Below are 21,709 nucleotides of genomic sequence, written 5' to 3'. Positions count from 1 at the left end.
TTTTTCTCTGTTCCCTGGTGAATATACTCGGTTTACTATTGGTGTAAATAATTATAATAAACCTATTAAATACTTTGACTATTCCTCTAAAATACATTGTGCTGTTAGACCAAATTCCGTAACCAAAACTGTATAGTAAATTTCTAGTTCAGAACAACTATCTTCCTTACTTTGGGCTACCCATTTAATTATAACTGAAACGGATAGATTTTATATTAAAAAGGGTTGAAGGAAGACTTATGAATTTTAAATGAAAGTGGAATGGTAATCCTAGGCAGGTGCTAATTGCTAGGCATTACGTCCTCGCCCGATGACCTAAATGCTAGGTCACACTGCTAGGTTTTCCTACATTCAAGCCAACGGCTTAACACAACAAAAGGATTAAAGATACTTGTTACCTATCGAGTTCCAGCCTATTATTGCTCTTAAAGCTTGATGTTTAAGCTTAATTTTTCTATTCGTGGTTTTCTTCGTTGCTATGGCGAAACCAGTGGCGTAACTATACCATCTGGGGCCTGTGGCAAATGTTCTTTCGTGGCTATTCTTTTGATGGACCACTATCAGTAAAATCGTCCCTTCTCAGTGTAATTTTAATAAACTTCGAGATTTTCAACGTACTCAATTACACGTTGTATATGTCCCACTAGTGGCCATAGGCCTCCTGTCTTAGGTGAGAGGGAATGGTCTGTAGTCCCCACGCTAGCCCAATGCGTATTGGAGACTTCACATTCATCCATAGAAAATAATATCTCTTGGGCAGGGGCCCGTGGCATTTTGCCAGCCATACCACCTTGTTACGCCACTGGCCGATACCAATTTTGGTTCCCCGCGATCCCAATTTCAATATTGAGTTTTTGTGTAGCGCGATCCCAAGTTTGCGATATCAGCCCTATTGGAAGAATATTATCGATGTTTTGTTAGGCCTCTGCTCTAAGTGTTTCGCTTCACTTTACGAGTAAAAATCTATATTTTGGTCTGTTGAAAGTTACAGGTGTAGGTGTTGAGTTTGTTCTTAGGTAACACAATTTGTCTCTATAGAAATTATATCGTTTCACAATTGGCGTTGTACCCAAAGATTAGTTGATATAGAAGTTATATAAACATAACAATAATAATATTTTGGGTGATAACTGAAATAATGCTAAACTTTGATTGAACTTTGAAACTTTCTGCTTTACTAAACGGTGGTGGAAGCTTAGCTAAATTTGAATTTATGAATCGATTACATATTTGATTATATGGTACAGATTTAGGGTCTGTTGCACAATGTACGGATACTTTCTACATAAGTTTCAAATTAGCTATTTATTACTTATTGGTAGGATAAACACTATTGTTGCGTTTCACGACTGTCAGATAGCGCTATTCGTCACATAAAGTCCATCATAAGTTAAGATTCCGATGAAGTGTCAAATAGCACAATTTATCTTCCAAATAATTTATGTGTTGCATAGCTATTTGGTACTTTATCCATACATTGTGAAACAGACCCTTAGACTTTTCAAGGTAAATCTTTCAAATATCTGTTTCGAGGTGTTTTCTCATACTTAATTTATTTTGCATGTATTTATAGATAGTGTAATTTAAGAAACATTTATATGAAACAAATCCAATTGATGCCATATCCGTCTCAAAAGATGCGAGACTCTACGTTATAATTCTATACCTATGTATTTAGAATAAAATACATACAGTCTTCGCAAGGTTCCATACTAGGACCCATATGTTTCCCAATATGCATAAATGACCTATATCAAAAATAATAGCAATAATGTCTGTAACAGGTTGTAAAAGTGTGGCCGGAACGTGGAGCAGTGCAAGTCGACAATCCCAAAGGCCAGGACAAACTTTTCACCTACGATGCAGCGTACGACTGCACAGCCGATACAAAGACTATTTACGATGAAATGGTAAGTTTATTTTCTTTAAATTAAAAAAGGATTGTGTGGGTTTATGAAACCTCGGTAAAAGTGAAACTTTTTTTTCACATTATAGCCATACTACAAGGTACAACACATGAATAAAAGCACTATTTAGAATCAATTTTTTAACACAGACTAATAAAATCTACAAAGAAACCAAAATTATTACGATTAAACAACTATATGTTTATAGCACCTGTATCGTAATAAAAAAATATTGGTTGTTTGTAAAGTAGGTTTACGATCGAGATGTTTACGTGATAACGTCTTATTGGTGATATAAGTTTTTGGGAAGTAAGAAATTAATGAAGATAACAATTTTTTCAAATTTTAAATTACATCTATCGTTTTATTCACACTTTTGATGATAAATTTCGGGTGTAAAATGACAAGTTTACTTATTCGACTATGATATACATTTTTCTTCATAAATGCACAAGTTTCTGAACATGTCACCCGACTAAAACGATTTTAAAGACGTTATCACGTCAAAAAAAAAACTCTCTCCATATTAGCTTATCATTTAAAAAAATCAAACACCACTACACGCAATACTCGTCGAGCGAGTTGCTTATCTTGCCGCGTACAAATTATTTGAAGAATTCTATTAAGCAATTATTTAATCAATTACCGTCCAAAATTCGTAATATTATAGCGTTTAACCAATTCAAAAGGGCATTAAAGATACATATCAGAGCCTGGTAGACTAAAATTGGGACGGCTGATTGCGAAGTGTATTTCGTTCGTATAAGTATTAAGTTTCTCATGTAAATAAAATGCATTCTTTTTTCTAATGAGAAATAAAGTTCTTTAAACATTAATTTTAATTAAAAAAAGGGTGCGTGTACTTACGTACGCGCGTAAGAAGTTATACTTCTTTGGCATTATTAAAAATAGTTTTTGATTCTATGCAAATAATTAATTACAATTAAATGATCAAAGACTGGAAAAGGAGTGATTATAGTCAATAAAGTTCAGTTTACATTTGAAAAATTTAATAAATAAATATTTATTATTATTCTCTTACATTAAGTGTAACATAAATTCTATTATTATTCGAATGTTGTTTTTAAATTATGTCCAATGCCGTAGCATCTTCCGTGGGCAACTTCATTCTGTTAATTTTGTGTCACGGTGCGCGCGCATCGTAAAATTTCACTCTCATCAATTTTTCATAACGCGCCTAAAGAAGTATAACTTCAAAAAACTCGCTGCAAATAACTCTTAAAAACTTATCAAAGCTTTCATTTGTTTAGTTTTTCTTCACGGTCGAATGTAATATTTTGACCTTTCTATTAGATTATATTTCAAGAATTGCATGTGACCTTCTTATGGACTTATTTCCAAAATGATTGTAAAATAATAATCTTTTATAAAAGGTTATGATAAAAATAAAGTGTTCTTGTTAAATATTATAGTGATTTTTATGCATTTTACATATTAATGAATGAATGAAAGATATTAGAGCCACTTATGGTCATGTGTAATACCTTTTCAGAATCCCTATGAAATGCGCCAAAACTTGTAATACAAGGTCATTTTTCGGTAGAGTAATTTTTTTTCACAGTGGGGTCCGAAGTAAACAAAAAGATATGATTTGAAAAAAAATATATCGCATAACTTAATATTATCTTCAATACACTCAATAAACAACTATAAATAGTATGTCTAACGCAAGAACTCATCAGTACCAATCTAGTGGATATTATGAAAAAGATGCAGGATGTAGATTTTTTCGAATTTTAATAAGAATTAGTAAAAAAAGTCAATTTTCTTATAAAACGCAAAATAAATTATAACTGCAGGGGTTGAGCTTAGAGACCTCCCGTAGAACAATTTTTTGCAGCTGATGATTTCATCTATCCCCTATTTGCGTTTGATCCACGACTTTTTGACCACCCTGTATATATATCAATATTCTCTGCATGTTTGTGATTAAACTCCAAAACGGCTGGACTATACTAATACTAATCTAATGATTTACATTATTAGATTTTTTTGTATGTAAAATGTGTGTACAGAACAACGTCAACAAAGTAGCAGGAAACTAATAACGTAAATAAAAAATGCTTATTGAAATCACTTCGCGGTGCTAATGATATTTTTATCTCGCTGCGCGTGCATCATGAATATTCTTTGCACTTTTATTAGTCTTAATGGATTTATCTGATAAATCTAAAAGCTTTTATACGTTACATACTTGAATAACTTGATGTGAATTGTCTGATAACATTCAGAATATTATTTTTTCAATTATAAGCGCATCCTAGCTTAGTTTAGGATAGGGTCGGGTCCATAGTGTGTATATAATAATAATAATAATATAAAATCTTTATTTATTTCTCACAAAAACTTAGCACATAAACAAGTGACAGTTATATACTATATATATATAATGGAGTCTGGTTTTGGTTTCTAAACCATGTTTAAATATTATGATATATGTCAATATATCTCCGCTTTGTTAGTAATAATAAAAATAAAGCCCATTTAATTTCCAATCATGACAAAAAAAACAAATTATAATACACAGCTTAGATTATTTTACATTTTTTTTCTTTTGCTTGTTCTCCTATATCCTAGCGACCTTCAGTACCGTCGATCGGAACCCCTTCACGGATAAAGGCCTCCTCCAGCTTTTTCCAACTGACTCTGTCTCTTTCTCCATTCGTTTCCTGCTACCGCTTCTATTTCTTCTATCCACCTTTTTTTTGGGCGACCTCTTCTTCTTCCTCTTGGTCCTTTCCATACAGTTGTCTTTAACGCTTTGTTAGTATAAAGTCAAAATACATTTAATCATATAGATATGTATAGTAACGTCAACATTAAAAGATTGTAGGTCTCTAATTGTTAACTATAATGAAATTTGAGTGATTTCTCATAAATTTTTTGCTAGAAACTGGTTTTGAAACTAAACGGTGACACGAACATATTCTAGGCCTTGTTTGTAACGTTTGTACTGGATTTGTTACCATGGTAACGATGTTATGTAAATCTTTTTTTTTAATGGCTCTGGCACGGTTTGTGCATTAGCCAGCGTCAAGTATAAGATTTTTTATAATACGTGTTTGCCTTAGAACTTCGACCGTGTTCTCCATGTACGGTTTAAGCACTCGCCCGGTACCGCACAACCCTCCCAAAGGCCAAGAACAAATTTAAATTAAATTAAAACTTGCCCTCGAACCGGGAATCGAACCCGGTACCCCTCACCTAGCTGCCACTTAATAAGACCGCTAGGCTATGAGGCCCCCATGTAAATCCTTCCTAATTTTAATATTAACCAATTAATAATTATCAATTGTCAGAAACATGTGTTTTGCACTGTTCTTTGTCTCTTTTCATCGCAAGGTAAGCACAATTTGACCGAAAGAGACGAGAGCTTTAGCCAAAAGACTGCATTTGTTTTTTATGAGAATTACCGTTTACCTATAATACGCGTTAATGGCAAAAAGTCTATGTTATACCATGCCAGTGACGAAATAGTAAGACGGGCCAAATGACGCACGTGATAATTTTATTCAGCGGAAATTCTTAGGGAATTACAGTACTATTTATATCTCTCTATTCTCTCTGGCTTTCGGCGCTGGTACTCTTCCAATAGCGCTCCAGACAAATGTAGTCTGCAGGTCCCATGGCGATATTGAGGGAATCGTAATTGAATACGTCAAGATATCGTTCGTATAGGTCGGTTATTGAAAGCTGGAGCGTTCACAGTACTCACACTAATGCAATTTCACAATACAGTATGTTTAAAAATATGACTTTTTTGCCAAGTGTCATATATTTTAGTCTACTCTGGTTTTAGTAAGGTTGGGTGGGTTGTAAATAAATAAAAATGTGTCAATATATTTTTTTTTTAATATATTGGTTGATTTTTTTTTGTGGAACAGGGGGCAAACTGGTAGGATGCTCATGATGTTAAGTGATATGAACATGTAAACTCAATGCCAGAGGGCTCGCGAGTGCGTTGCCGGTTTAAGAATTGGTACGCTCTTTTCTTGAAGGACTCTAAGTCGAATTGGCTTGGAAATACTTCAGTGGGCAGCTGGTTTCACATAGTGGTGGTTCTTTCTTAAATTTAAGTAACAATAGGTTTAACAATATAAATAAAAATATAAAACTATAATTAACAATATAAATAACAAAAATAAAGGCGATCAGGTGAGATAGAACAATCTTTAGAATATATCTAAATATATTAATGGTTAAATTATGTTTTTTCCGACTTTGCAAATCCACGAAAATGCCATTGAATTTTTCGGGTTAATATTAGGTTTTTTTTAAAATATGTTCAATTACTCAAAGTATGTAATGCGTTTTGCACTATAGGTTCATTGATCCATTTACTAAAAAAACATTAGAATTCTTTGAAGGCGATTTCAATTGAGGAGACATTTGAGTTCAAAGTGGCCAGTTCATATGTAAGGATCTAATTTATACACTCACAAATAACGTGGCTTTCTATTAGTAAAGGAATATTCGAAATCGGGTCAGTAGATCCAGAGATTACTTCACAAACTTTACCTCGTTATATATATATATATACTTAACAAACAAAGTCACGGGCAAGTGACATAATATCAAAATGTATTAATTCTGTAAAACAGCCTCCCACATGAAGTTGCAACGCTTCCTCCTAACCTTGGTAAGAATGAAGGCTGCTCAGTAACCTCCATATAAAGATTTATTGAACTTAAAGACTTGTTGATTCATGATCTTGATTTGATTGTAGCCTTGTAGTTTTCCGGCGTCGGGACGTGACGACCCCATCGCCCACTGGTGAAATAACCTGTGACAGAGGTTATTTCATCAGCGCAATCAGTCAACCCCTTCCTAGTGGGAGTGCCATGCTGTTGCCTTCGGGCTTCAGCCAAATGGGCAGGCACGACCGGGGCAGTACCACTGTCTCTCAGAAAACCGGCGTGAAGTGATGCAATAAGTTTGCCTTATTGTACTCGCGTTTCGTGCGGTGAGAGAGACTCCCGGAGCCCATTTCCCCCCCCCCCCCCTCTACAAGAAATATGAAGGTGCAGAAAAAAAGACAGAATCTACCCCAGGGGGGTACCACACGCGCTCGCGGTGGAGAATCCCCCTCTGGGCGTCCAACACCGGGACACTCTGCGCCCGGTGGTGGACGCACAGGCTGCCCTTCGTATTCTGGGGGGGGCAATTCTGCGCTCGGAAAAATAACATAATTCGTTCTCGGGGCAAACGGAGCAAACCTACAAAGGCACCCCCGTCCACACTCGCCGTGGACTTCACAAATATTAGGGGGCTCAATACCAATATCAACGCAGTCCACTACCATTTAGAGACTGCGAAGCCGGCCTTGCTCTTTCTTACCGAGACTCAGATTTCCTCCCCGGCTGATACTTCCTACCTCTCCTACCCGGGGTACAAATTGGAACATTCATTTGTGCCGCGGGCGGGAGTTTGCGTGTACGTCGGAGAGGATATCTGTTCTCGTCGCCTCGGGACGCTTGAAGGAAGGGACCTATCTAACCTCTGGCTGCGCGTAGACTGCGATGACCATCCGCGATTCTACGCATGCCTGTATAGGTCCCATAGCGGAAATATCGAAACTGACCGACTCATTGAGCACATCCAAATGGCTACAGATTCCCTGCTCGAAAGGGTTCCTACCGCTGAAATCGTGATACTTGGCGATTTTAACGCCCACCATGCCGATTGGCTCGGCTCTGAAACTACCGATCACGCGGGAAGATCCTTTCACGACTTTGCTTTAGCCTACGACCTGACACAAATGGTCCCTGCGATTACGCGAATACCAGATGTGGATGGTCATAAACCCTCTTTGTTGGACCTTCTGCTGACTTCACATCCGGAGAACTATCAAGTCTCTGTTGACCCGCCATTGGGTTCATCAGATCATTGTGTGGTCCGGAGTACTGTGCCATCTACGCGCCCTTCACGGCCCCGCTTTATGGGTTGTCGCCGTATTTGGCACTATAAGTCAGCAGATTGGGACGGGATGCGGTCTTTCTTTGCGTCCTACCCTTGGGGGCCTATGTGCTTTTCGCCGGAAGCTCCAGATTCCGTCGCCGCCTCTGTCGCCGAAGTGGTTCTGCAGGGCATGGAACTCTTTATTCCATTTTCTGCGGTGCCGATCGGTGGCAAGTCTCAGCCCTGGTTTAAACGTTCTTGCAAGGCGGCCTCGCGTCGAAAGCGAGAATGCTTTAAGGCATGGGCGGAAGCGGCGAAATCTCGTGATGCCAATACCAGCGAACTTAAAACAGCATATAACTCAGCCTCCAGGTCCTTCAAACGAGAAATCACTAAGGCAAAGTCAGAGCACATTGCCAGATTTGGCGAGAGATTGGCCCAACTCCCTTCAGGGACTCGAGCCTTCTGGTCTCTCGCCAAAGCTGTCCAGGGGAATTTTTGTCAGCCCTCCATTCCGCCACTGCACAGGGAGGATGACTCTCTGGCCCACACTGCGAAGGAGAAGGCCGACCTTTTGGGCTGTCTCTTCGCGTCCAACTCGACTTTGGATGACCGAGGGAGATCACCACCGACCATTTCGCGGTGTGATTCCTCGATGCCGGAAATCACATTCCGGCAACGTGCTGTCCGCAAAGCACTATCTTCCTTGGACATTCATAGGTCGAGCGGGCCGGATGGTATCCCCCCAATTGTGCTGCGTACTTGTGCTCCTGAGTTGGCTCCGGTCTTAACGCGCCTTTTCCGGTACCTGTACTCGCTCGGCACTGTCCCGAAGTGCTGGAAGACCGCTTCGATACATCCGATCCCAAAAAAAGGCGATCGCTCTGATCCGTCCAACTATCGCCCAATAGCTATAACCTCCTTGTTCTCCAAAATAATGGAAACCATTATTAATTGCCAGCTCTTGAGTTATCTAGAAGGTCACCAGTTGATTAGCGATTCTCAGTACGGCTTTCGTCGTGGTCGCTCAGCTGGTGACCTCCTTGTATACCTTACCCATAGGTGGGCGGAAGCAATTGAGTCCAAGGGGGAGGCGTTGGCGGTAAGTTTGGACATAGCGAAAGCCTTCGATCGGGTGTGGCACAGAGCACTGCTCTCGAAGCTTCCAGCCTATGGGCTTCCCGAGAAATTATGCGATTGGATCTCCAGCTTTCTGGCCGATCGGAGCATCAAGGTCGTCATCGACGGAGCATGTTCCGACCTTAAACCCGTGAACGCTGGGGTCCCACAAGGCTGTGTTCTATCCCCGACCCTATTTCTTCTGCATATCAATGATATGTTGCAACTTAGCAACATTCACTGCTATGCGGATGACAGCACTGGGGATATTCTTTACACTGGCCGGGCAGGTATTTCTCGGGCAGTTGTTGATGAGTACCGGAACAAACTTGTGTCTGAAGTCGAAACTCTACTACGTGGAGTCTCAGACTGGGGCAGACAAAACCTAGTCCAATTTAACCCCAAGAAGACACAAGTTTGCGCGTTTTCCGCTAAAAAAACACCCTTTGTCGCTACTCCTCTTTTCGAAAACACTCTTCTTAAAGCCACAGCCAGCATTGGAATACTTGGCGTTGACATATCGAACGACGTTCAGTTTCGCGGTCACTTGGAGGGAAAGGCTAAATTAGCCTCCAAAAAGCTTGGTGTGCTCAGCAAGGCGAGGCGGTACTTCACTCCGGGCCACCGCATGCAACTATATAAAGCGCAAATTCGGCCCCACATGGAGTACTGCTCTCACCTCTGGGCGGGGGCTCCCCAGTACCAGCTCCTTCCACTTGACCGTATACAACGCAGAGCGGTTCGAATTGTCGACGACCAATCCCTCTCCGAGCGGCTTGATCCTTTGGCGTTGCGTAGAGATGTGGGGTCACTCTGCATCTTCTACCGCATTTACCATGGAGAGTGTTCAGAGGAGTTGTTCGGATTAATACCTGCAGCTGAATTTCATCATCGGACGTCGAGACAGAATACGAAATTCCACCCGTATCACCTCGACGTCCGCCGTTCCACAACTGAGCGTTCTTCAAGGCAGTTTTTGCCGCGCACAACCACTATGTGGAACCAGCTGCCCACTGAAGTATTTCCGAACCAATTCGACTTAGGGTCCTTCAAGAAAAGAGCGTACCTATTCTTAAAAGGCCGGCAACGCACTCGCGAGCCCTCTGGCATTGAGAGTGTCCATGGGCGGCGGTATCACTTAACATCAGGTGAGCCTCCTGCCCGTTTGCCCCCCGTTCTATAAAAAAAAAAAAAAAAAAAAAAAAAAGCTCTCGCCTAACGCCCGAACCCAATAACCTATCCCAACCCATAATCCACCATCTGAGATGGTAATCTTAATCCAAATGTTGTTCCAATAACCAATCGACGGATTGTAATAGCCATCTGTCGATACAAGCTATCCATGGGAGGTCGGATCGATGACTGTGGATAGACCTTTGTATGAAAATGACAGTTGACGAAAGGTCGATTTCAACAGTTAATTATTTTAACAAATTTTAAAATAATTAACTGATTATTCACTTTATTTGGCTTACATTGATCAAATATGAGTGAAAACTCGGTAAAATGGAACGACAAAGAGCATTTCATCCGTCGCCAAAAATGGATTGTCTTCGTAGGGTTTGGTTATTGGGATGCAGATAGCAGATCGATCGACGGTCACGGTCTGATCTCAGTTTGTTTTCAATCTGAGATAGTGGATTAATTATTGGGTTCGGGCGTTAGTGGGTCGTTTTAGCATGATTTGCGACCTCTTGAATAGTTTTTCATTACTAAACTTCAAGAATCAAAGCCGTACCAAAATCTGTACTGTTTTAGAGTAATTTTTTTTCACAGTGCGGGCCGAAGTAAACAAAGAGTTATGATTTGAAAAAAAACTATATCATTTAACTTCAATACACTCAATAAACAACTTTAAATAGTATGTCTAACGCAAGAACTCATCAGTGCCAATCTAGTGGATATTATGAAAAAGATACAGGTGTAAATTTTTTCGAATTTTAATAAGAATTAGTAAAAAAAAGTCAATTTTCTTATAAAACGCAAAATACATTATAACTCTGCAGGGGTTGAGCTTAGAGACCTCCCGTAGAAATTTTTTTTGCAGCTGATGACCTCATCTATCCCCTATTTGCGTTTGATCCACGACTTTTTGGCCACCCTGTATAGTTGCAAGTTCAAGCTACTCTGCACGCTACGCTGTTGGAAGGTTAGGGCCGATGGTTGTGATGAATGTAAAATCAGACGCATTTATTTTGACGTTCATAAGTGTACATTGTGTTACCTATATGAATAAATGCTTTTTGACTTTTGGTACAGAGTAGAGGCTCAGATGGTAAAGAAGACCAAGAGAAGTGGAACTCTTGGAATCATGACCCCATTTGTTCATTCATCTATCAAGTATTGTTATCTAATAACTTTTGAAGTGATGTTTCTATTTTAAGTGTCAATGATTCATACGTGGGCGAGAGCTAACCTTCAGTTTAATTCACCTAATGATATTCGTAGTAATGTGTAGGTTTTTGTAGTATGATTTGACCAGATAACATATACAAGGTCTCTGTGAAGATACAGCCTTGGTGGGCTGTCAGTTTTATTAATAACATATAGTATGTAACATTGGTAAATCACAGAACAGAATTTTTATTTTTTTTATTCAAGTAACTTTAATGACGTTGTGGTTTATGACATTTTCCTTTGAATAATTGTAATGTAAAGGGAGGGCAAAACTTGCTGAGTTTCTTGCCCGTTCTTCTCAGAACAAGGCCTCCTGGTAGTTTTGCGAACGGATGGCATAGTCTTGCTCTTTCGTGAATTTTTTAAACGTTGTTGAAAAAATTCATAAGCATGCTCTAAGAAGCATCTAAATTGAATAAACGTATTTTGATTTGATTGATTTGATTTGGGGGTGCTGCTTGCTAAGCGGGAAATAAATATGGCTTATTCATTATACCTGAGTAGCTTAGACTATTAGAATGGTGAAATAATTTTCGTCATCTGTCCAGTAGTTTTGTGTTTGTTCGTTATTATTTTTGAAGTAAAACTTCTTTAGGCGCATGAGGGTAACATTTTTACGGATGAAACGCAATAATAATATTAGCGTCACGAAGATGTGCAGCGTTTTTGTCGAAGAAAAGGGAAGGAGCGATTGAGAGAGATTGAGAAGGGCAAATGACCTTATAGAAATTCTATTTTTAAAACTTCGTTAAGAGAATTTATGAAATATTAGTATTTTATGCAAAATAATTAATTGAAATATCAAATGACGAATTATAAATTAAAGTGTTTTTATTATCATTAGTACTAATTTTCGATACTTTTAAAATTTTAATGGCAATTAAATTCATTAAATTTCTAACATTTCTTTTTCACTCCCTAAAGTCTTGGAAATCTAAAGTTTTAGATTTGTATAAATATGAACAAAACTTAAAATTTGTTTGCCGAAGAAGTTTCACTTCTGACGTGTGCGCATTTGACATTCGCTCGAACGGTGACCATGCTCTAGACCCAAACAGTCACCGTGTGTCAGGCACAGACAGCTGATCACCTACTTGCCTATTAGATTGACAAGCATGAAACAATTAATACAGTCTGAGGCCCAGACCTGAAAAGGTTGCTACTGTTCTATTTATTGATTTATGACTTCTATATATGTCAAATCTTTTTTATTCTGCAAAGGACAGGCTCATCTGATGTTAAATGATGGATACTCTTCCTGGGTAGCGGAGCGGGTCTTTTAAGAATAGGTACGCTCTTTTCTTGAAGGACCCTAAGTCGAATTGGTTCGTAAATACTTTAGTGATATACGGGATTGAGATATTTTTAATTTGAATGTCAAAATCTTATTAAAAACAAATATGAGTAATCCATGAACCAGCCCACGAGTTTCCAAATAAGTATTTATTAATAAATTATCGTTTTTATTGATTTGTGCAATGTTATTTTTAACCTTACCAAGGTCGTTTTGGTAACTTAAAAAACCAAAGATTCTTGTTGTCTTTGATATTGGTTATAATTTAGCGTTAAAAATTGATATTAATGTAAATTTTATTATTTCATTTACGTGTATATATATATTATATTTACATTGGGGGTGACCAGTAACTTAATAATTAAAATAAGCTTTTTGAATGAAATTTAAATTTTGTTAGTCATAAACACACTTTAATATGGGAAATACAGATTTATGTAGAATGTAAATAAAATTATATTAGCTGTGACTATTATTATTTTTTCAGTTTTTGCTTTAAGCTTTACATTATTTTTTTTTTGTTCTGATGTATTATTGTAATGGCATATTTTTCTCATATTGCTATTGTTTTAGGACTTAATTTTTTTTAATTTTGAAAATTTACATCATCAAGGATAATGTAATCTGTAGTGTAGTGTATTAGTGAGCTGATGGATAAAAAAAACGTTTTTTAGTGCCTAGCTGATATCTAATTCACATTGTTTTTTTTATTTGTTGTTGATCAAAATTACTAGTAAAAACTAAAGTTGGAAGAAATAATTTTTTGTAAAATGTATTTTCACTATAATTGTCATGTATTACAAGCTTGTAACATATACTATAGAAAATTCGTTATATAAGATGTGGTGTATTATGTATATATATAGTAGTAGACGAGCTAAAAAGCGGCACGGCCAACCTTTTCTCGAAGACGTTCAGGCCATTTTTGACATTTATAACTTCGTTGTGGATAAAATTAGAAGCCTTAATTTATTAATGAAAATATTTTAATGGCCAAGTCGATGTATTTGTACTACTGATGTATTCGTGAACAGGTGATACTTGTGGTGACTGGTCGTACTTGAATTCGTATATGCGGTGATCTTAGTTGTTTCGACTATGTGTTTGTTTGTTATTCCCACGAGAATGTAGTGCGTGCTCCTATTTCACCATGCCTCCTGCTGATAGAGGACAAATCATTGTTTTTAATTTTATTATTATTTATTACTTAAGATGTCATGTGGAACATGGTATAATGGTTGCAGCTCCTTACAAACGTTATGTAAAAAAAAAAGAGTGGCGGAGAGTTTATAGCCAGTTCTTCTCTTCCATTCTACGCCCTTGATTTGAAAACTGGCAGTTAATGTAAAATTAGAAGCATTAATGTGTATTTCTTTTTTAACGTTGACGTGTGTGACGCCCATAGACACCCAATGCCAGAGGGCTCGTGATTCCGTTGCCGGTCTTTTAAGAATTGGTACGCTCCTTTTTTGAAGGGACCCTAAGTCTCGGTTTAGAAATACTTCAATGGGCAGCTAGTTCCACATAGTGATAGAAAAACTGTCTTAAAACGCTCAGTTGTGAAACGACGGACGTCGAATATTACTTTAATATATTTTGATCGCTGAAGTAGGAGCAATTTGCAAATGAATAAATTTCTTTACACAAGTTGGCAAGATACCAATCCGGTCTATGATTTTAGTTTTGCACAAGGTCAGCCAAAATGAAATTGACGGCTAACGAGACAGTTCTAGTGGGTGAAGACTCTTAACCTGGGTCGTGTGATGGCACTCCAGGGTCAATTGCTATTCGAAGGAAACCGGAATATGTAAGAGTAAAAAAGAGACCTAAGTCAAGAGTTCGCAATGCGTGGCTAACCAATGTACAGAGATCCTCTGAGCAGTGAGGTCGAAGTGAATAGGAGACTTCTATGCTTCTGGAAGTCAAAGTCATAGGCAAAAATCATTTATTCATAAAGGTAACGCAATGAACACTTATGAACATCAAAAATATATATACCTATATATTAAATGATTCTAATTTTACATTTACTGCCAATGAATGATCAAATCAAGGGCGTAGAACGGAAGAGAAGAACTGGCAATAAACTCTCCGCCACTCTTTTTAATCGCCAAGTTTTTGTTTTACACAACGTTTGTTAGGAGCTGCAAGCATTACACCATGTTCCACATGACATCTTAAGTAATAAAAATAAGTGTTGTATGATGATTTACCATTTTAAAAGAGTACCGAGAGTTTTTTTTTCTCGGCCTCTGTCTTCTTTGCCGATGAGTAGAGATGCCTACCGATTCAAATTTAATGAAGTGAGTGGAATAAGTGTTTACTGTATCTTATGATTCATAATAAACATTAAGAAACAACTTTTTAAGTCTAGTCTATTATTTATTTGGATTGGTAACAAAATGTACACTTATGAACGTCAAAAAATAAATATATATGAAATGGTTCTAATTTTACATTTACTGCCACTTCTCAAATCAAGGACGTAGAAGACAAGAACTGGCAATAAACTCTCCGCCACTCTTTTAATCAATGTTTGTACGGAGCTGCAACCTTCACAACTTGTTCCACATGACATCTTAAGTAATTAATAATAATAAAATAAAAACAAATATTTGTCCTCTATCAGCAGGAGGCATTGTGAAATAAGAGCAAATATCTGTTTCATGATCATTACTAATAGGGAAGTAGGTAATCAGTCTGTGCTTGACATACACCGTCTTTTTGGGTCTAAGGCTGGTTTCCTCACGATGTTTTCCTTCACCATGTTATATACGCACGTAGAAAGTCTATGATTATAGTGTGTTGATTGGTTATTATAATTGTATGTTGTAAAAAAGAATTGTTCGATATAAAAGGAAACGCTAGTAAAAAACAGATGGTCATAAAATCAAAAGCAGTTGGCACTCAAGGTTGCGCGTGCGCACAAAGCTTGCAATTACGTCAGTTTACACAATCGGTGATTTTCAGATGCGCCATTATTGTTAACGATTGTGCAACTACATTATAATGTTTATTTTTTTTAAATTTATTAAAATGAGTAATTTTTATTAATAATATTTAAACCTTTTAATATCTTTTTGTATATTATATAATAGGTATCGCAATTCAATTTTTGTTTATCAATTCTGAGGAGTTGTTCGGATTCGATTTAATTCAAGTCAATTCGACTTAGGGTCCTTCACTACTGGTATTCGTACCAATTCCTAAAAGGCCGGCAACGTAAACAGCAGGTGGTACATGGCAGAGAGAAATGGCGGAATTTGGAGGAGGTCTTTGCCATAAAAGGGCACACAGATACCTAAAAAAGATTGAAATAGAAACATGTTTAAATGTAAAAGTATCTAAATTAAAAGGTTATTATTATTATTTAAAAAAAGAAAATAGTGTAGGTACTTAATGTTGCTTTATTTAAAGCATAGCGTCAGTCCAGGAACAGTAGAAAAGTATTTAATACTAGTAGACTTTGCCAAGCGTTGCTGTGGCTAAGATTTTTGTTATATTACATAGTAGTAAACTATTCAAGAGAAACGGCAGGAGAACACCAATCCACCATGCTTTTTTGGTGGTTATGCCATTAAATTGTAGCTTATGTGAAACGTTGGTATTTATTTTGATAAGGATCGAATAAAGAGCCTTTCTAGCGGTGGTATTTTAATAAAAAAAAATTAATAAAAGGACGCTTATTATGACGTAACTATAAAAGATAGAGACATGCTGTCGCGATATTTTTTATAGATAGTGATGTGTCCTGAAAAATTGTAATTCATCATTTTGTTCTATCATTAATAGTTTTCGCAGCGCACACGATTGAAGGAAGTTTTTTGTTTATTTTTTACACCTTGGGTTAGATTATTCAAGTTTTAGTAAGCATCCCTAATTTTTTTGAAAATGAAACATAGCCTATGTCACTCGGGAATAGTGTGGCTTGCCAACGGTGAAAGAATTTATGAAATCGGTCCAGTAGTTTCGGAGCCTATTCATTTGAAACAAACAAAAAATCAAATCTTTCCTCTTTATAATATTAGTATAGACTTAAAGTATATTTCAGTTTTATTCAGTGTTCAATATGAAAAGCCTTTTGAATCATTTAACCGGTGTACTTGATTCAATTCAAGTGTTTAATGTAATGCATCAAATTTTCTCAAGCGCTTGATGGTATGAAAATCTACGTTTCTTGAGTCATTGAGGTGCATTAAATATTAGAAGATTTTTGTTTTACTCTATATTAACTCGCGTACATAAGCGAAATAATGTAATGTTAATTACGTTGTAACAAATGAATGCAATGTAACAGTTGAAGAGAGTGCCTACGTCTCTCGGGGCGTGACTCCGACGATTTAGGAAATCGTCACGCTTATAAAACTAAGAAAGCCTGAGTCAGCAGAATGTACAGCATGTTGTGTAGTGGTGTCTCTCTTCTACCGCATTTAAGTGGAGTCTTCAAAGTTCGGATTAATACCAGATAAGTATCATCAGACGTCCAGGAATACGAAATTCCACCTGTATCTCGACGTCCGTCAACCACTGAGGGTTTATGACACTTTGATACACACACACATACATACACACACACACACTCCCATACACACATACAACTTTATTTCTACTAACTTCTCATTAGTTGACTGTTTTGTTTTGTTTTTATTTCCTTATGTAAAACGTTAAATTTGTTTGCCTACCCATATATGTATGCTGTGGAATGGAAGCCTGGTTGTCCATATCACCGGTTCTTACCTAGTTTGGAAACCAGTCTCCCAATACCTTCTTAACATCTTATTGTTTGTTGCAAATGTTATATGGGAGAAAATACATTATTATTATAAGCACCACTAATGTGGAACCAGCTGACTTAGGGTCATTCAAGAAAAGAGCGTACCGATTCTTAAAAGGCTGTCGCACTCGCAAGCTATCTGATAATGTGTCCATGGGCGGCGCTATCACTTAACAGATGAATCTCCTGCCCGTTTGCTGTGCTATATTAAAAACATCTTAAATACTTAAATAAATGAATAAGAAATATTAACCTCGTAAATGTACTAAAAAGTATCTCTATCTAGTATATCAATATCTTTCTATTTATTTATATAAAGATTGTATTAGGGTAATGTTGGGATTGAGCAGTGTTGGCCTATTGGCTTTTTCGTGCGACTCTCATTCCAATTAATATGTTATGTACTATTATTTTTGAGAGCTTTGCTTACTTTTGTTAGAGAGAGAGGGGCGGGGGGGGGGGGGGTAAATTGCAGTAAATCTGCTTACGTAATACTTGAACGGCCCCTTGCCTATTAGATTGACAGCCATGAAACAGATACAGAAATCTGAGGCCCAGACCTAAAAAGGTTTTAGCGCCACTGATTTATTTATTTTTAATGTTGGGATGTCGACTTAAGGTATTCCTTATTGCCGTTGGATGGATTATACAAGCTCCTTTTATAAATAAAATAACTAAAGAAATCGTTAGACATAAAAAATCACAAATAGTTTAATTTTAATTGAATTACGTGATTGATGATGTATAGATCTTTTTGTATTTTTTGGGTCTTCAAAGTTTGATACCTGCCGTTATTTTTAGGTTTTTTTTTGGGCGGGCGTTACCTGTATTTTATGTAAAAAAATATTTAAGTAATCTTACAGATATGTATTATAAAAACACTTAGACAATTTACAAAGCCAAAACAGATAACATAATTCAATTAAGTATATTGATAGATAAAAAAAAATTGAAATATAGAAACAGCTATATATAACATATCTTAATATATATAAATTAGGTGTCACGTTGTTTGTCCGCTATGGACTCCTAAACTACCGAACCGATATCAATCAAATTTGCACACCGTGTGCAGTTTGATCTATCTTAAAAGATAGGATAGCTTACATCTCAATTTATGCCCGCAATATTATTTTATTGCAAAATATTTGTTTATTATTTGATAGTCACAATTCTAACAGATGGCGCTCTGTTGAAAGTACCAACGTTTCAAATAAGCTACAATGTAATGGCATTACCACCAAAAAGGCATGGTGGTCCCCTTGACTGGTGTTCTTCTACCGTTTCCCTTGAATAGGTTACTACTATGTAATATAACTAAAACCTTAGCCACAGCAACGCTTGGCCGGTCTGCTAGTATATAAAAGTTATTTAAAGTCCATTTTACATGATAGGTCTTGCGGTGCCTTGCCAACTACCGAAGGTCGGCAGTCAATACAAAATCTATTGTTCGTTGCCAATCTAAACAGACCCCCGTCCACTCCGTAGCCATTTTGAGCCAGGCTGGCATGTACCAGTAATTTTGACTATCATTACCACGGAGGATGTCGTCAAGATATGACATTCCTCTGCTTGATGCTACGCGTACGTTCTGCTCTTTACCCCATACGCTTAAGAATCCTTGGTAACTTTCACTGTCCAATCTCAAAGTATTCTTGAATAAATTGATGTTATTTGCAGGTCAGACCCCTCGTCGCGTCAGTTCTGGATGGTTTCAACGGTTGCGTCTTTGCCTATGGTCAAACTGGTACCGGCAAGACCCACACGATGGAAGGAACTGGTGACGATGAAGGCATAATACCACGAACGTTTAGACATATGTGGGCACATATAGAGAACACTGCCAGTCCGGATGTGACCCATCTAGTGTCGTGTTCATATGTCGAGTTGTATCTGGAAGATGTAAGGGATCTGCTGGCCAAGGATTGTAAGAAGCTCACCATACGAGGGCAGGTTAGTAAAATATAGCCTGTATTTGAGTTCAACATAATTAGGATAGATTATTTCCATGTCACTGTCACGTTCTTGTTTGGGTTGATCCCTCCTGCCTCTTATCAACACCGTACGCGCCGTACGAGCTCTAAATTTCACCAACATCATCTTGATGGTTGGAGGTCTTCCACAGTCCGTTTCACAAGGCATTTTCTTTTGCGAACTAGCGAACTGTGGAATCGACTCCCGGTGGAGGTCTTCCCTCAGAGATACGACCTACAAATGTTTAAAAATCGAGTGTACTCCTCCCTCAAAGACCGGCAATGCACCCACTAAAAATGAGTGTCTATGGGCTGCGATGACTGCTCTTTTTGGACGTCCCGCAAGCTCGTTTGCTCCCCTATCTATATATATAAAAGAAAGTCGTGTTTGTTACAACACTTATAACTCAAGAACGGCTGGACCGGTTGTCATGGTTTTTGATTTGTTGGATTTGTTTCCGTCCCGAATAGTAGAATAAGCAATAAAATATCGGATAAGTTATCGAATAACAAAAATAAATTAATTAATTTTACGAATGCAAAAACCATATGGTGCCATCTGTTGACAAAACTACGCATCATTTTACGTCGAATTCGTGTCAGTTCAAGAAATTCCGATCTTGAGGTGAATGAGGAGATGCATAACCATGCTTTGATCCTGATCAAAAGATGTTTGATATCAGAAAGTGCTTAACATGCAGTATCGCCACATTGACGCTCGAAAGAAGATGCCTAATGTGTAAAACTGCCATTCTTCTTTCGCAATGGCAAGCAATAAAACATTTCTGTATTTGCAAAAAAGTTGTATTAATACTTAACATTAATGAAATCCTAAACTAAGTTAAATTAAAGTAACAACGATATTATAAGGTTGTAGGGCGGAACGAAGTTAGCCAGGTCAGCTAGTTATCTATAAAAAAAACTATGTTTAACCTAAAGGCGTTCTCCAACTTCTTCCACTTGTCTGTTGCCACCATTTTCCAATCTTTCGAGTCAAGTTAGTAGTACGTGAACGCTTCCAATTCCTTCAGTCTTGGTACATGTATGTTCATTTAATTTGTTTTTTGGTAGATTATGAGGTACGAATTCTAGGTCCCTCCTAGATTTTAAATTCACTCCGCTAGCTCTGAGACCCAAAAAGTGTCATGGACTCCCAAATGAGAATCTTCTTCTTTAGCTAAATTACTGAAAACGAATAAATAAAATTTTCTTAAATAACTAAAAATTCTTTATTATGTAATTGTAATATCTGGAAAAGGAAAACTTTGTGAGGTTTTAGGAGTCTCTGAAGATACTGAAGCGATTTTGAAAATGTTTTCACTAATAGAAAGGCAAGTTTTTTGTGTATGATATTAACCGAAAAAAAAAATCGTGGTATTTTGATTTGTCGAAAGTAGTCTTTCGAACGCTGCTGAACGATGAGAGATATATGATTGAGTAAGAGAAAAGTTGTACAGCTTGATAATGCCTAAATTTTAGCGACAGCATATATCTATATTTTCTATTATACAAAAACAAGTCCTCCGCTGCGCCTATCTGCCTCTCTCTTCGCAAGAACTACTGCACAGAATTGCGGTTTTCACCAGAAAACTTTTCTACAGAAAATTTGAATCGAAACTAGATAGAACTCATGAGGAAAGTTTAGGTTAGTTTAAACTCACGGTTGGCCGTGTGGAGGTTCGGTTCGTTAGTAGATGTCAGTATGTCAATGATAAGTGATGTTTGGACAATGTGTCTTGGATAAATGTTAAACTGTCTCCAACTATGGTCATATGGTCGGATATCCGCCCCAACTGGCTATGAAAGATAAGGAACTATATACATTGTTGTCTGAAAGAACTGCACACACTTGTGCAATATCTTCATTCATCTGGATGGGGATTTGCCGCCTAAAATCAATCTGATTTCACTGTTTTAGCTGAAGTTTAAACACAATTTTTCAGACAGATACAGAAGAGTACTCCATAAATATTCTCAAAGTTTTATATTTTTGAACAACTCTTGCATCTATTTTAATAATAAATTGTATTGAGATAAATGCTGTAACAATTTTGTTACTGCAGACTATGTTGGGTGGGCTAATAACTTCTTGAGCTGACATAGAAAAAAACTTTTTTTTAATACGATTTGATTATTCAACATAGTTGCCTTCGGGAGCGATACAACGATTATAACGATCATATTTTTCTATACCATTTCTATAGTACGATTTGTCTTTAGCCTCAAAATAGGCTTCAGTTTCGGCGATTGCTTCTCATCAGCGCAAAATTCTATCCAGCGAGCGTTCTCTTGAGCTTTGAGAACAGGAAAAGGTCGCGAGGACAAG

General features: G+C 37.2%; 1 protein-coding gene across 2 annotated transcripts in view; it reads left to right on the top strand.

Moving 5' to 3' along the window:
* LOC125061731 (kinesin-like protein Klp68D) overlaps positions 1-21,709 on the top strand; it is a 66,594-nt gene that overhangs the window by 9,590 nt on the left and 35,295 nt on the right. For both annotated transcript variants that reach the window (XM_047667308.1, XM_047667307.1), the window contains 2 exons: positions 1,785-1,910; positions 19,091-19,363. In XM_047667308.1, coding sequence (XP_047523264.1) covers positions 1,785-1,910; positions 19,091-19,363 — 399 coding nt within the window. The remainder of the gene's footprint in view (positions 1-1,784; positions 1,911-19,090; positions 19,364-21,709) is intronic.

This window comes from Pieris napi, chromosome 24 (assembly GCF_905475465.1).
Source record: "Pieris napi chromosome 24, ilPieNapi1.2, whole genome shotgun sequence".
In the NCBI taxonomy this organism is placed as follows: Eukaryota; Metazoa; Arthropoda; class Insecta; order Lepidoptera; family Pieridae; genus Pieris; species Pieris napi.
The sequence above is the reverse complement of the archived record's forward strand: the minus strand, read 5'-3'. Positions and strand labels throughout refer to the sequence as shown.